General features: G+C 33.5%; 1 protein-coding gene across 8 annotated transcripts in view; it reads right to left on the bottom strand.

Moving 5' to 3' along the window:
* The window catches only part of QKI (QKI, KH domain containing RNA binding), a 184,555-nt gene that overhangs the window by 28,327 nt on the left and 138,248 nt on the right, over positions 1-17,980 (bottom strand). For 2 of the 8 annotated variants that reach the window (XM_063097379.1, XM_063097375.1), the window contains exon 6: positions 17,424-17,723. In XM_063097379.1, the coding sequence (XP_062953449.1) occupies positions 17,424-17,723 (300 nt within the window). Of the gene's footprint in view, positions 1-4,629; positions 10,745-14,628; positions 15,479-16,331; positions 16,747-17,423; positions 17,724-17,980 lie in introns of those variants that run through there. The other 6 variants (XM_063097380.1, XM_063097377.1, XR_010023630.1 and 3 more) reach the window with 6 other exon arrangements.

Genomic DNA, 17,980 nt, shown 5'->3' with positions numbered 1-17,980 from the left:
ATATATTTTCTATCCACCTCCTTAATCACCACCCCTATTAAATTCTGTGATGTGAAATAACTTAGACCTATGTCCAAAAAGCAGAAACATAGATATAATAAAAAATTAGCTTAACAAAAAACCAAAATCATGCATTTAAAAAAATAAAAAGAAAACCCTCTATCTGTTTTGTTTCCCAAGCTAAAGGAACCATGGACAAATAACTGACAGGAGAAACAGCATCACTAAAGATATTAACTTATCTCCACAGATACACATATTCCAATTCAACATGGCCTATTATAATATAAATGCAGAATTAAAATCTTTATTTGGACAATGGCCAGTTTTTATGGCTCTATTGACAAAGCACATAAACTCCTAAGGAGCAAGTTATATTCTTTCCAGTTTGCTTTGCAATACAACAAGCTTTTGGACACTTGGATGCTTTTCACAAAATAAGTCCATGGTGCAACTGTAGAAAGCAAGTTTTTTTGCTCTAGGGGAAAAAAAAATGCCCAGCATACATATATACACTTATCCCTATAGTTTTTGATTTGCGGCCTCTTACAAACATTTTACCATTAAATTTCTTGGAGAGTATAAAGGGTGGCAGTAAAAGATTTGCAAATTTTGTTTTTAAAAGAAGCTAAAATTGTAAAATAAATAAATAAGTAAATAAAAAACATGTCCTCAATTAAAATCTCTTATCTTTCCTGTCTACCCTGATCACATATTTGGGGATTACCAGTTACAATGTATGAGGGTACTTCAAAAAGCTTGTGGAAAAACAGAAGTAAAGGATAATAAGGGGCTGGCTGGCTGGTTAGCTCAGTTAGAATGTGATGCTGGTAACACCAAGGTCCAGGTTTTGATCTCTGTACTGGCCAGCCACAAAAAACCCAAAACCAAAAAACCACCATCTATCCAGTTGAGCACTCAGAAAGTTGACAGTGGTGCTAATCAATATGAATAACACTGAGGGCAAGGCATGCTTATTATTTTCTGATGGAATACTTTCTCGTGTCCTTTCTTCTAATATTTGACTTTTAAAGCCATTTAAAAGCCATTGGTATATGATATGGTGCAAGAACAATACTTTTCTAAGATACGGCCTAACAATTTTTCTTCTGGTACTTCTATATTTTAATTCCATTACCACAATTTTACAAGGTTTTTTACTTTTAAGACATTTTCATAGGGAAAATAGGTAGTAATTCAAACTGAAAAGGAATTGCAAGAGAGCCTACTATGCATAAAAATCTTAAGGCATTCCTTACATCCTGCTGAGGACTCTCATTTTGAACCTATTACCAGATTCTCAGTATGCAACCTGCTAGAATGGATACAGATCTCACAGCAGGCATTACTTTCATCACCTTTGGCTGTAGTAGGATGACAAATGAAAAAAAAAATACTTAAGAAATGGGAGTTAGTGTGGTATCCAACTACATTTTTCAAGTTCATATTATTTAGATTAAATTTATTTATTTTTTCCCAATTAGCTCTGTTCAATGCAGTCTTGAAGAAAGCAATACTCCTCTATGAACTTAGGGATAAAGTGGTTAAGAAAGAAGGAGCTTTCCAACATCTATCTTATTAAAACGCACTCTTTCTGGCCACAGTTCCTTGTGTATTTACTCAAATGTGAAGTTCTGGCAAAGAAAATATTACATATATATTTCGACAATTAAAACCAAGTATCCTCTGGAAATTACTTCTTATTTTTAGATCAGGTACAATCTGCCTTCTGAGTAGATAACTTTTCTTTGCTATAACCTCCCTAGGATGGAGCTAAGGACAGAGGTGGAGAATCTTTAGTGGAATACAACACTTCAGAAAATTAGGGTTAACACTTTTTTGAAGTATTCAAGGTATTTCCGAGGCCATCTTGGTACTTCTTAGTTTAATGGTATATATGTTTTCAGAATCGTCCACATCAGTGATGCTTTCCTTGAATAGTACAAAATCTGCTTGTCAAATAGACTCGTGTAGAATTTAGTAAAAACGCAGCACCCTTTGGAGGACATAAAACTTACACTACATTTTTTCTTTTATGTCTCTCCATGCCAGGTTGCTTTTATTATAAACTCCAAGAGCAATAGGAGATATCTAACTCATTTTACAAGCCAACACCAATATAGATGCTCCCTGACTTACAATGGGGGTATGTCTTGGTAAATGCATTCTAAGTTGAAAATATCATTGAATAGAAAACGCATTTAATACTACTGTACACCGAATCTGCCAAACATCATAGCTTAGCCCACCTGCCTCAGAAAACAGTTACATTAGCCTACAGTTGGGCAAAATCAACTAACACAAAGCCTATTTTATAATAAAGTGTTGAATATCTCAAAATCCATAGTACAATTTCTACTGAATGCGAATACTTTCGCACCATTGTAGAGTTGAAAACTTCTAAGTTGAACCATCATCAGACATGTCAGAGACCATCCGCACTTATTAATAACCACTTGTAGATGTGTTACCAAACTCCCCCAGTTTCTTAATTTCTTCCTTTGAAACTAACTTCACTACTAGTATCCCCAAAATTGATGCTTGAATACTAGTTTAGGCTGGGGTATTTGCATGTATGATTAGGTAATCTTCCAGAGGGACCAATTTAAATCTTAGCTTCAGGCGTTATCACATGCTTTGGTGTTGCATCCACTAACTTCAAGTTTTACATTTTCCCACCATCTAGAAATCTAGTCAGTTTAAACTCTGGACAATTTTCTAACACCCTTTGGCCAGTGAGAAAACAATGAACAAAAGCATGATTCCTTGAATTATTTAATTAAAATGTGTTCAAACCAGCATTCTACTTGCACTACTAGTTTGTTTTAATTTTGTAGACTAAATCATTTAAAACACTGTGTAAAAAAAGCTTTTAAATTCAGGTTTCAAGTGTAATCAAGGAACTTTCATTCATTCCCAACCTTGATAGAAGTTCTAAGTTAAATGAGTGATCACAAAATTTTTAGGATTAACTAGTTCTGCAAGAAAATACTTGCGAATTCATTTACAAATATTTTCTTCTTTTTGCTCTTACACTTTTTCCTGTAGTAACTTTCCTTAATATCCAATGAAATAACCAATGCATATAGTAGAGCATACATTCAGAAAACAAGAACTACAGTAGTTAAATTTTCATCCTAATTTTGAGATGCTCTCTAAAACTGGACCTGTTGCACAGCATGGAGAAACAAACAAACAAACAAACTGAAGGTATATACCAAATACATACTTCACACAATAGCACTTAATATATATTTATTTTCTGGAAAGATATGATCCCAAACTTAGCATCACTAATATTTTCTTTTAGATGTTGAATATTTATAGTACAACTGCTAAATGTGCAATTAGCTTAACTGCTTTTTAACAAGTCCACAAAGAGCTACTTTAAAAAGGCAGCAGATAATTCTAAAAAATTATATTAGAAAGGAAACCCAAATGTTTAGTCCTATTCACTTAACAGAAGTTCCTCCCCATTTAAATACCAAGACATACAGTATGTATGAATCATAGTGATTAATATTTCCAATAAATTTAGAAACATATTCATCTGATTTCTCAGGAGGAAAATTATTTTGTCTTTTTTTTTTTTTCATGACCGGCACTCAGCCAGTGAGTGCACTGGCCATTCCCATATAGGATCCGAACCCGTGGCGGGAGCGTCGCAGCGCTCCCAGCACTGCACTCTCCCGAGTGCGCCACGGGCTCGGCCCTCAGGAGGAAAATTATTAAAACCGATTTTACATTATCTTGAAGAATCAATTTCTGAATCAGCCAAGCACAAATGTCTACAGGAACCAGGGAGGGAAAAAAAGATTAAAACAAAACAGGAGTAGGAAAATTGACAGTGATGCCTAGGGACAGTAGAGAGTGGTGGGGGTGGTAACTAACTAGGGTGTACTTGGTTTAAAGGGTACAGTTAAATTATTCCATTTCAGCTGCTGGCTACAATGTGAGAATGCATGCTTGAGAGTCCTAGATTATCTTTGAAGAAAGAGTTTGTGAGGATTTTTTTTTTTTAAGTCTAATCTTTAGACTTTAAATGTCAGCAAGTAACTTAAAAAGCAAAATACCACACTGCGTAGGGCAAACCAAACACATCTTTAGGATACTAGTCTGTACCTTGTGCTACGGATCCTACACCTGTTAGTTGCTTTCAGAAGTGTGTGAAAAGGACACCATCAAGGAGACTAAGGTTCCAGTGAGTGGGAAGAAGGCAAAGGAACTTGGAGAGTATATGAATAGAGTAACAAAGACTGGGAAATTTAAGGTGCAACGAGTAAAATTTAGATGTCTATTTACCAATTCTACTATGTTCAAGAAATTGATGACACTAGTCCTTTTCACATTGCTGATGAGATCAGATTTGGTCAGTATTCCTTTCTTTTCTTACATTTAAAAACTACATACAAATGGTGTCAATTTTTTAAAGATAATTAGAATGATAACTTTTGGATGCACAGTCCAACAAGGAACACCATGGAAGTCTGTTTACTGATTTCCTTTTTTTAATCAATGAAATCAGAGCAAATAAATATCATCTTTTAGTTAAATGATATTAGAACTCCAGAATGTGATTCTTAAATTTAAAATTTTTCCTTTAAATTGTGTTTAAAGCATCAATAAAAATTAAAAATGAAAATGTTCATTCTTTATTCTGATATTTATACATATACTTTGCAGGAGTGGGGGAGGCAGCATTTTCAACTGCGGTTGGCTTGAGAGGCTGAAGCAGTGCACTTTCTCCAGTTGGTTTATTGCACTTCATGTACAGTCATCTGCAGTTCTCCATTCACATGAGATTTGGGAGCACCTACTACGACTTCTACATATATATTTATATATATACAATTTCCACAAGTAAAATTCTAAATGTTTTATATATACCACTACAATATAAACCATAAAAGGTAGACTTGGTAATCAAAACTTCTCAATAATAGCACTTTTAAAAAGACATAATTTTTACCCTGGGAGCTGAGATCTTCCCACAATGTGGTATCTTTTGCTAAAAAGGGGCAGCAAAACTTTAAGTAACATGAAATTAATGTTGTGTGTTGCTATTTGCTGCACCTACCACCCACTTCTACTGTGAATTAATTCCTCCTCCTCTTCCACCCCTGGCAATTAGTGCAGCAGAAACAAAGAAAGGAGAGTACTGTGCTTAGGTTAACCAGTTTGATTCAGCATTGAGTACCAGGTGTGTGTACAACTTTCTCTTCATAACGAAAGAATTTCAGTTTAGATAATTTTATATTAAAGAAACCACAGATAAAATTACCTATGTGTACAATATATGAATATTTCTAAAACAGTACTGTTCATGAGTTCAATTTTTTCTATTTTAAATTAAATAAAGGTATTAAGAAATTTGTCAATGTAAAAAAGTTACCCTATGTACTTAGAAAACTTTAGTCCAAAAAGTTTTCTGAGGAATTTTGGTAAATAATGGACTATAATTTGGCAGACATCCCATCCCAGCCAAACAAGCAAATAAAAACTCCCCAAAACTGAAGAAGCCTTAAACCATCACATATAAAGGTGTTAGATTAGACTTCGCTGATAAAGGAGATTCTTGATTTGGTAATGAGCAATTTCATTTAAACCTATCATCTACTTTTGGTGTACTAGAAAATTCAGATCCTTTATATTTATCAGTATTTATTTAGAAAAGCATGACCAAATACCTATTTTGTGTATGTACATCTTGGTTTTATGAACAGCGTGCTGCAATGACCCTTTATGTGGACTTTACCACTACAGTACTGCACTAGGGCGTATGCAAATACCTACTTTTAATGCTATGTTTTTCCTGACATTTTGACTAAAGGGGAAAAAAAAATGCTTTATATAAGTACATTAATTTCATCATCTTGTTGATGGAAAGCTCAACTTTCAATGTTTTGTCAAATAACAGTATAAAACTAACTTTAGAATTTTACCGTTCTAGAAATTTGATAGTTTTATGTTTAATACTATTGCAATCTGTATAAAAATGTGATTTGTAGTTATTCTCACCTTTTAAAACTGTCTTTTACAACTTTTCTAATAAAAAAGGTGACAATATAATTATAGATAAAGTACCCTTAACTGAAAATGGGATGAAAATGCATTCATAGGCTTCAGAGAACAGTAAATTACATGGAAATTCTTCATCAATTTAAGTGACATGGTACAACGGTGACTTGTATACTAGCAGCTTGACAGACATCTTCAAATTTTCACAGAATAATACATGAACTGTTATGGCAATGGGAACTTTTACAAACAGTAGCATATTAAAGATCTGTCTAGCTAATAATAATATACTGTCTGCCCCTCCCATCAGAGAAATAACTATTTAATGATCCAAATGACCATCTCAATTATGATTAAATGAGCTGTTATAGCTATTCTATATATCTCATATACTTATGTGAGACACAGAGAATACATACTATTCTATGGACTTCATATACATATATTTAATACACTAATACTTCAATAGTCTGACTGGTTAAGAGCATATTGGTATAGTTATGCCTTCTATAACATGTAACTCATTTCAGCCCCAAATCTGAGAACTCTAAATAAATTAAATGTAATTTACAAAAATGAACCATTATTTACAAATGTAAAAATTCATCCTGAGTTTTATTTTTTATTATTATTCAGGAGAACTGTTTCACAGAAAAGGCAATTACCAATCTGTGAAATCTCAAGAGTTAAACTAAAGAATTCATAAGAGGTCAATTTATCCAGGCTGTAGCCAAGAAAAGCATGAGGATATTTAAGAGATCTTCTTAAATTGATGTGCAAACAAGAAATTAATCATACATAACTTTTCAAATTCCAATGTCCTTCCCCCTTAAATTTCTGTATTCACCTTACAGTCTGACTACATTTTGGAAGTGGGTGAGAGAGCAAAAACACCTGAGGAAAACTCAATAATGCACTGAGGGTTGGATAAGAAAAGAGGTGGGGCTGTGTTGTCATTATTAATCACTTACTTTAGACCATCATGAGAAATAGAGCCAATCTGTCTTTGGCTTTACCTAATAGAAGCAGTTGGCTAAAGAAGCTCAATACTTTACAAAGGAAAAATGTCAAGTTAAAACAAAAGTCTAAATGAAGGTAAAGTATCATAAGATTCCCTACTTTATAATGTGACCATAAAATTACCCACTTATAGAGATTAGAAGAAATGGTTCAACAAAGAATCAAACTGGTTTCTCAGGATATATCATTACAATGAATCTTTTTACTCTTTATGCTGTGAGCAGTGATTATTTTGGAGAAGGAAAAATAAGAAAGTGTGGAATTAGTAATGCAGATGCTGAAAGGCAAGTGGCAAGACTAGAAGAAGAATGCCTCAAACGAATGCTACTTTGTTCTCATCTCTACTGGCACCTACCTCCCCGCAACCCCCAAGGTAAAAGGCCAGAATAACCAAAGCCATTTTAACAGTAGTGTGCGGAATTGTCAGCTGACAAACAACATAAAAACAAGTCACGCTATGTTATCTGTGGTCACGTTCTTCAGGGTTAGTCCAGTAACTCAAGATTTACATTCTTTTGTCTTTATTTTTTTATTTTAATTAAACATGTAAAGGTTAATAAACAGACATACTCCAGAGTTAGTAGGTTGGTATTATAACATTTATTAAAATAATGCTATGGGTTAATAGAAACAGCAAAGAACCAAAGATTTAAAATGCAAGCTATGTAAAATCCCAACTAAAACCCAAAAGTGTCTAATGTATTCATTCATTAGCTAACTAAAAGCCCAAAAAAGACAAGACACCCAATATAATAAAGTACTGCAAAACAACTGGCAATTTTCAGTTATCAAAATTGTGGATTTTGCATTTTGTATCCTTTTCTCAATCAAGAAAAAAATTCTTTTGAATGTTATATAACATACATATAAAACAAGATAGAAAAATACATTATAAACTTGTAACAATGGCTGTAAATACATTATCTTACATGTTTCTCATAGGCAATAGGTTGGTTATGGTACATACATAGCATGAAACTACTCGGATACTGAAGAACAGACAAAAATACATGTCAGCTGTACGGTAACATACAAGCGACACTCCCATCTACCCACACTAAAAAATTACATAATACTGTCAGAAAAAAAGTCTTAAAAACTACATATTTTAATAAGAAATAAATTCAATAAAGAATGATAATACTGAGAACCAAGGCATTCAGAGATTTCAAAAGTCATGCTTTTTTTCTGTTGATCCAAAATTTTGTCAACTAAGTTTTCAAAAGTTTGTCCAGAGCCAACATTCCTCATAAATGTCATACATTTATTATTCCATACATTTACTTTCTTCCCCATAAAAGACCTTTGATAAACATCTAAAATGTCCAGGTATAACATAGTTGAGATGAAACTGGATCAAATATTGGTTATCATTTTTAGCAATTATCACCTCAAATGTTTGAGTGTCGCAAATTTATTCAACCAACCAAACAAAATCAAAATCAAAATGGCACAGCATATACTGTAAATAAATCAAAACAACTGTATGTGTAACAGAAAGACAAAGCAGTGGCACATTAAACCAAAGCTAGCTGAATACAAAACAATGAATGTCTATTGCATAGTAAATAAACTGAAAACAGTTTCCAAGTTAGACAAGATGACGGAGGAGGTCACCGTGAAGGTGCTGACTGAGCTTACTGCTGACCTTTGACTGTGAAGTTGTGAAGGTATGTATGAGGGAATGAGTTGATAAGCTGGGAATCCACTGTCACTTGAGATTTGCCATGTCTGGTACTGAGCAGTTAATGATTATTTACTCAAGTGTTTAGATGTAGGCTTTATGCACAATTTGCTTCAACTACAAAACTAACTCTGAACCTCATGAGAAATTGGAAACCTAAACTGAAATGTAGTTGAGTATTTACATGCACAATGATGCTAGCTGTTCACATTCTTTTAAAGCTTAAAAAAAAAAAAAGGTGGGGGGGGGGGGGGAGAAAAGGTTACTAAAACCAGCAAAGAGATGTACTACACAAGTTATCTGGTATGATATAAAGAAGTCTGATTAAATTTGGGTCATTTAAAAACACTGCTTTCCAGAATGAAAATCACAAAGATTCATATCTGTGAAAAAGTCTGCTACGTATACTATCATCTCCAATTATTAAGAAAAAAAATCCAACGCACCCCCCCCTTCACCAAATAAAATAAAGCTCTAATTTTGTCTGTAAACTGGTGTTCAGATCACACATAATTTTTATCTCAGAATCCTTTGGGCCAAAACTGAAGTTTGCAATAACCAAAGTACTCAATTACGATTTTTAAAAGGATGATGTTTTAAAACTTACTAGTCAGACATTAGAAAAGTTATCAAATTTTTTCACAGTATCAGATTTGGCAAATTTGCATCAAGGTAACGTGGCAAAAATCATACAATTCAAACCACCAACTCATTTGTCTCCTCTCATATCTTCTTTCATGTACTGGGCGACTGGGTAACATGCATTAACTTGTATTCTGAGGGAGAGGAGCTGATCTTTTACGAGACACTTGACTTAATGACCATGAAGGAAAATAAGGCACTTTCTTTTCTTTAGACTTATTCCAATACTTAAAAAATAAAAAAGAAAGACAAAAAGGCTCTTTTGGTCTTTTGTTCTTGACAACCACCAGAAAAAATCATTTAATGAAATAAAGGGTTTCTTTGTTCTTTTTTTTTTTTTATAACACTTGAAAGTATAAAATGCTACATTTCCAAAAATATATATATTTTTTTCTGCACCAGCACCCTTGTATAGTAAAAGTATCTACTTTTTGTTCATTTGTTTCAATGCACTACACTTTATCTACAATTTCATTACATGTATACAGCAAATAGGCAAGCATGGCTTTTACATCCTTAATGATTTTTTTCTATACAGGGAAGTTTAAAAAAAATACTTGAACAGTTTGCCCAGTAATGTGACACATAATGCATGTACCTTGTTTTCATATATATTTTTAAGGAGGTGTAAAATAAAGGTTCAGTAATTTTAACTCAGATACTTATTTTTTAAAAAATAGTGTTGCAGTTTTGTTCTTTGCATTACTTTTCGAAACTCCTTGTTAAGTTTTTCTCTCATGGCACACTTTATTCTAATACTTCAAATTTTGGCAGGCAATATAAAAAAGGCTGCAACTTCTGCCCTTTGAGGGCACTGTAGTGACTAAACAGCATATCAAATTTTGAATACTTTTTGAAATCACTTCACCAATGACACCCCTGACCGAAGGTCCATGCATGATGCATCATCACACAGTACATTCAGAGAGAGCTTTGCCTTCGCCAGGAGAAGACACAGATTCCTAGAAGTCTCTCACAGTAACTGCCTCTGTCACTGAGTAGTTAAGGGCCATCTGTCTCCCCTTCTTAAGAGAGGCCTTCTTACCGTTCGCTTAGGGTGGGACATTAAAAGATGATCAGTGCTGTGGGATGAATTGGGCCTTATTGCTTTACTACTATTCAGTGCAGGTTCTAGAACCACTTTCACCCAAACAGGGAAGGGGGGGGGGGAAAAAAAAAAAAGCTGAGTTGGAGGACAATTTCTTTGTCTTTTGTTTGGTTAGATGGTAAGACGAACGGACAAGTGCCTCAGCTCGCTGCACTGACGACAGGCAAGCAAAGGCGATTACCAGTTAACTGATCAGCAGGCAGGCATGGTCAGGTCATCATTGGGTGAAGAGTTCAGAGGTCAGAAGGTCATAGGTTAGTTGCCGGTGGCGGCTGGGTGGTTAGAAACAAAAAACAAAACAAAAAAAAGAAAAGAAAAGATAGAGAAGAGATTAGTTTCAGCTAGTGACGGCTTAATGACAACATGAAAAACTAATCACAACTAATAAAAAAAAAAGCATGTGTAATTCTGACAAACTGATTGACACCATCTACAGAATACAATAAAAATCATGACAAATTTCATATCATGATTTGAACAAATAAAGAAGAGCCCACTCCCATAAAAAAACCAAAAAACAAAAACAAACTGGTTAACAGGAAAAAATAGAAATAAAATACAACTAACAACTAATAGTTAGTAGCAGTCAATGAAGGAAATTGGAAAACAACAATGAATAGGTTTGATATACAGAATTTTGAAACAGTCAGTGCAGTTATCAGTATCTGACTGCTATTAAGCATTAGTATTCTCTCAGATGCAAGCATTAAAGCAACTATTAATGATGGATGTGATTATTAATAACTGATGATTAACAGAAATGAATCTAAGGAAATTTAAATTTCTATGAACAATTTGGTTCAACATAAACTCTGGGCCAAACAAGGTTTCTTTTGTTCAATAAATGTTTATTGCTTTTTCAATTATTCTATTTACAAACAACATGGAATTTCTTGGCCTCATGATACAAAGCAATACTAAACTGTAGTCTAGCAGTATAGGCAACATCATGGGAACCAGAAAAAGGCCAGGCCTTTTGCACTAGCCAACACTTTCCAGTTGAAAATACTATTTTACACATATAGAACACTTATAAAATGCACTTGCATGTAAACAATGTAAAATCCTGCCATTTAAAATTCTATACTCCAAAAGCTCTAAGTACATCAAAAAATAGAAGAAATTTCTAATTGATACCAATAAGAAATTTTAAAACTACAGCTTTCTTTATTCAATTTCAAAGCTAATACTCTGCAAATACAATAAATTCTGACATTTCATATACATTCCTGCTTTATATTTTTATATTTTAAAAGAAGCCACCTGTAAATACTATTTTCTTTTGCAAAATAACAAAAAGAACAAAAAAATTTTAAAAATTACAGTAAAACATAAAGTAGTTCTCAAGTGGAAAAGTTATCATTCTCAACGTCCTTGAGTTATTCCTTCCATAATCAACCTCTGTCACATTCTGCTTCACCAAACTTGGTCCACTTAACAGTAGTATGATTTTTAAGACTCATTCAACAGCTTAATTTTTTCTACTATATTCTGAGGTTTGATAGAACTTCTGTACTGTTGCCATTGTGACTAAGGCAGAGGAGATGTAAATGAAAAGATATTCAGTGCAAAGTTAGATTCTATGCCACTTGATAAATCAAAACCCAGTAGGTGTAAAGTTCACAGAGTTTCACTGATCTATGTAATGGGCTGATTTACCTTTACATGACAAAAATGCTTTCTATAGTCTATCATTTAGGACAGTTTATAAAAACTACAAAAATATTGTTATCTTTAATGTGACCAAATCTTCCCTGAATTCCTTAAAAAGTGGAATTTTATTTAAAATAAAAAAGGCTGCTCCAAAATCAACGAAAATAAATATTTTACATGGTGTAGTCATACTACTTCAAAGGTACTCCAAAATACACAATCTTAAAGCATTTTTGATATTATTTAAAATTTTAATTAAAACTGTTAAGTTTCTTATACGAGTTATGTAACTGATGGTTTTTATAAAACCATTACTCAGAAAGATTTCTGATTATGTTTCTTTGAGTGTGGAATACATAAACAAAGCAAGCTACTATTTATATATAGCAGTATACCTAGAATAAATCCTCTGCCAAGTCCTGGCCTCCCACAGTACAGGCTGTGTGTGTCAACCGTGCAAAACCACTTATAGTTCATCACAACTAAAAAGTCGGTTGGTCTTTTATAGGCTTCAAATTCAGTTTTAAAATATGTATAGAGGTGGGTTTATTTTTAGTAAAGAACTAGATATTGGTCAACCATGTAGTACTCCAAGTGCTCATATAGAATTACATGGTTATATTTCCAAGTACTGAGTTTCCTTGTATTAAATGAATGCTTATAACAATCTTCTCAAAACTTCTTTTAAATAATAAAAAACCTCAAAAATAGAGAAAACAGTAGTATCATAAAATGATTTAAGTAGAGGACTTCAGACATCTCCCTTAGACCCAATGAGTGCATACAGTGATAGTAAGTATACGAGTATTCTGTCATTTATTTAAAAAAAAAAAAGCATTTCGGTTTGCTGACATTGCATTTTGAAAAAAAACAGTGACAGGACTAATCAAAACACATAAATACAAAAGAACCACGCATGGAATGTGTTGTCAGTTTCCAAATACAATAAAATCATCTTCTATTATTTTTAACTATCTCAAAGCACTGGAATATTAAGTAGGCCAATAATTATTATTGTGTCAAAATTATAAGAAATCTCCTAAAAGGGGCATACAGGGAAAGATTAACAGACAAAAACTACTTTAAATACTCTTTAGAACTATTTTAGACATTGGTAGTATGAATAAAGCTTCAAATTATTCATGAAATCAGCCAATTTCTTTAAACCTAAAGTGAAACCTCTTTTTAAAAGTTTCCCCATCCCTAGGCGACTTGCTCTGATGCAAGAAGAGTGGTATATATGCTCATACATAACACACTTACCACTTACAAGGAGTATTATCTTCGTAGATAATCACTGAGTTTGGGGTCTGTTTTGTTCATTGAATAATCAATAATATAAAAGTCTTCAGGGCTCTTTATGTGTGATGCTAAATAAATACCATCAATGTCTTTGGAAAGGCATTTCTGATGTAGACAACAGTTGTGTCCAATATTTATTATCAGTATTAAAGGTAACATGTGAAGTAAGTAGGTCTATCATAAATTCATAGAAGATGTATGGCTTCAGTGTAAATGCATCACTTTTTTCCCACTAAAATTAGAGACTATGATAAATTCATTAGTAGGACATAAAAGTGCCATAAGAGAAGCTTGTGAAAAATCCTTTTCTACCATGCTTGGGATTCCTATCATGTGATGAAAAACTTAGAAAACAAATTCAATGTCAATAAACCGAAAATATCACTCCTCAATAAACATAAATAATTTATAAAAGGGTCCAAGGGCACAGGACACAAATTACAAATGTTGAAAAGGAGAAAAATGAAGACTTATTTTCCAGTCAGTCACAGGTTAGTCAAAAAGGATACTCAAACAACTGGATCTTGTATCATCAAAGAACGCAAGAGATAGTTTACCTTCAGATAATATATTTTAGCAGCAAATGACAAAAATCAAAGGATCCGTTTTGGCAAGAGAATGTAAGAATAAAAGGGAATTATTTTATGAAAGTTATCTTCACAGTCCTTACTTTGTTGATTTCAGCTAAGTACTTGACATGTACACCATCATGTTTATACAGTGGCTCAAATATTTTATTATAATGAAAAATGGAAACTAAATCTTCAGTTTTCTCCAAAAGTACACAGGAGGCACATATTCCTTTACTTCTTTCATTAAAGCACCATCCGTTCAATTCATTTTGCAATACCAACCCAAAATTTCAGAACAATTAAAAGGTATTTAGCAAAAGTTATTACCGAAAAATAATTAAGGCAACATCAAAATTTAATAGCTCCCCAAATTGACTAATTTATGTTTTAGTAGGAATAAATCATAGTACATAATAATAGAATATTTAATAAGTTAAAATATGAAGGGAGAGAAAAACAAAACAAAAAACCCAACCCCCTAAATCTGTCAATTATTACAAACGAATTTAGAAAAGGAAAAGAAATGGTGTGCAGGTAAGCAGTTACATTTTTCCATCAGGTGTGGTGTTGCAAACTTTATGGACACCCAACGCATTTCTTATAAACAAGAACTGCAGAACTAAACTAACCTCGGTCTGCGGTCACAATCCTTTGGTAAGGATGGACACGCATATCGTGCCTTCGAACTTTAGTAGCCACCGCACCTAGTTAAATTGCAATTACCAAGACAAAGTTAGAAAACATTCGCAAGGGGGAAAAAAACACATTAACAGCAGGTTTATCAAAATGGATTTCAAACGTTCATTTACTACAAAAGTTTAAGAAACATGTTAAGGCACAGTAGTTTAAAAATTAACCATAGTATGTCACATATATGTGCATCTATTAATTGCATTCATTTCAAACATCTTGGCCTTAACCTATTTTATCCATTCATTTACAATCCCCAAGTTACAGTATTTCATTAACTCTAAGAGATCCAAACATATTTAAGCTTTACTAGTCACATATTCACTGAAGTGCCTTTCTTGCAGCAGGACTACTTAAATAATGCCATGTTTAATACTGACAATTACTTGCTAACCTTAAGACCACTTCCAGAGTTTATCACTTAAAAAGGTTTAAAAGCAATTCTTAAAGCCTACAGATTGTGGTTTTAAACTTTGAGTCAATAAGTATGAACTGCAATGAATTAGGTGATTAGTAAAGCAAACAGTATAGTACACTTAGCAGTCAGTATACTACTATACACTCCTTTATAAATTACCATTACTTTGTAGTATTACAGACTAAACCAAATTAATAACATAATTTTACTTTATATCTATGTGCAAAAAGTGCAAGTAAGTCACTGACTGCTAGGCTAAGCTTTTTTTCCCCCGGAGGTTGCTGAGACTAAGCATTTGTTAAATTCAGATCTGATGAGGGTTCAGTTAAGACCGTTCTTGAATTCTTAGCCTTTCGTTGGGAAAGCCATACCTAAAGATAAAAGGAAGGGAATTAAAAATTAGTCATCAATGAAGATTTGATGCTAATACCAATCTCCTCCTCACTACCACCAACACACATGTCTGCATCTGTTTTGAAGGGCACTGCTTATTTTAAAATGATTTAATGTGAGAATTGATATACAGCATGCATGTTATCTGTGTGCAAATTTACTATAACTTAGCAATTTAAAATAATTTTCTCAGTTCTGCAAGTGGTCAGTCATGTTTTACTGCTTAGGTGGCAAAGCAAGAAATAAAACTGATTGTAACAGATTTTTTCATTTAGTACTCTTTATTATTCACCTTATGAATGCAAATTAGGTATCTGCATATTTTGCTCTTCATTTTGCCTGTCCAATAGTTAGGCTCTTATGAATAAAAATTTACCAAAAAAATAAAAAATATGCTGCTTTACAATGAGAAACAAATTTTACTGCAATGCCTCTTGCTGTTTCTAAGCAGTAAACTGGTCCATCACCCCTTTTTCATTTTAGATAAGCTAGTCATACACAAGTATAATTCCATGTGGCAAAATCAGGGAGATCTTGCATTGAAAGTGCTGGAACAGCAACTGGTGGCTAAGAGCCCCAGCTCTGCAGGAAGTCAAGAGTCATAACTCCTCGGGAACAGATGCTGTGGGTGCAGCAGAGAGGAGTTCTGAGGGAAGGAGCATGCATAGGGCCACAGGACAGAGTATTAATAGAAAGGAAAACTTAAACAAGGTTACAGGTTACAGGTTATTTTTAAAATGCTTCAAGAAATGTGCAACAGAAACAAGCCTCTCATAAACAGTTCTGTGGTATAATTCTGACCTGTAATTTATACAATGATGTAGAGATAAATGAAAAAAACATACAATAAAATATATTTGTTCATAAAACAAAAGGCACCTGAATGCATGCACACACACAGATAACATACAGAGCACTGTGGCTTTCTTTAATTGAACAATGAATTTTCGAGTTTAAATCCTGGTGTCCATGTTCATAAAGACTTTCAAATTTTTATAAATCACTATTAATGCTGAGAAAAAAAACTTTAAAAGTCCTAAAGTCAACAGCATGCACGCAGCACCAAGGTCATATACAATTCAGGAAAAAAAACGTATTCAAATTCTGTCTGATAAAACAAAGGGGTTGCACAGAAACAGTTTGTTCCACATTGACTGGTCGTGTTATAACAGCTGCTGTATTCTAGTCCTTCATCCAGCAAGTCAATGGGCTGAAATATCAGGCATGACTGGCATTTCAATCCACTCTATAAAAAAAAGGCATCAGTAATGTCTTTTTCGAGCACACCACTTTTTGTTCATGTAAAACCAAGCGTTTATAGCATGATCTTAATTTTTGCTCCAAGTGTGATTCTGAATTCAGTGACTTGGAATTTACTCATCTATTCTATACTTACTACTATTAACGAGGACTTCAAAAGACAAAAACTAAAAAACCTTAGGAATGTAACTATTTATCTGCCCCCTTTCATATTTGAACTGATCACAAATATTAAAAACACATACAATGTTATAAATTTTATAAAGATCTCATAATTCTTTCACATAGAAATTTAAAATTTAGCTGACCATTAAATAAATTTGTGAGACAAAAGAATTTAAATTTGGGAGGTGGAGGTGATGGAGGCAATGGGCTACTGGGGTAGGACCTAAACTCAGAATAATCTCACAATGTCAAATGTGAAAAGTACTTTGTTTAAAATGTACATAACAAATTTACCCAACCAAAGCAAATCTGACAAAACTTAAGATGCAATTATTTAAAAGGGGAACCCTTATGACAGGGTGAAATAAAATTAAAATTTAGTTTTGTTTTTCCTAATGGAAGTAAACTTGTCTTGCCTCTCTAAAACTGACAAAATCATTTCAAAATCCAGGGCAGCAAAATTTATGAAGAGTGTCGTTAACATTAGAGAGAACTTACCTAATACACCACTAGGTTCAATAGGATACTCAAGGATTGATGTAGCTGGTGCCAACGTGTAGGGGTACTCATAAGGTGTGTAGATTAAACCAGCTTCGGGCCCTGGAGGAACTATTGCAGCAGTTGGGTGAGGAGTTCCGTTTGGCATGACAGCGGTCTGTATTTGTCTGATCAAAGGCATTATGGTAGGGCCAGCTGGCGTAGGAGTACGCAGGGCAGCTGGTGGGAGAACAGGCGCAGGCCCAGTAATGATCCTTGGAGCAGCCTGGGCTGTTGCTGCAAGAGAAAAGGCAAGGGCTGCTACAGTAAGCAAAGAAATTTAGAAAGAAATATAGAGATAGCAGTATAAAATATGGAAAAATGAGAAGGGGATAGGAAAAAGAAAGGAAAAAGCAGAAAAGAAGAAAAATAAAAGGAAATCATTAGTACATGCGCTGATCACACAAAAATGCCAAAGCACACCAATAAAATGCCAACAGCTTTCCCTTATCCCAATGTGATTGAGTAAATGTGCAAAAATTAAAAAGCCACTGTAAAATAAATGAATAAGATCATTA

The sequence above is a fragment of the Cynocephalus volans genome, chromosome 5 (assembly GCF_027409185.1).
Source record: "Cynocephalus volans isolate mCynVol1 chromosome 5, mCynVol1.pri, whole genome shotgun sequence".
Classification (NCBI taxonomy): domain Eukaryota; kingdom Metazoa; phylum Chordata; class Mammalia; order Dermoptera; family Cynocephalidae; genus Cynocephalus; species Cynocephalus volans.
This window is presented reverse-complemented; position numbering and strand designations above follow the sequence as displayed.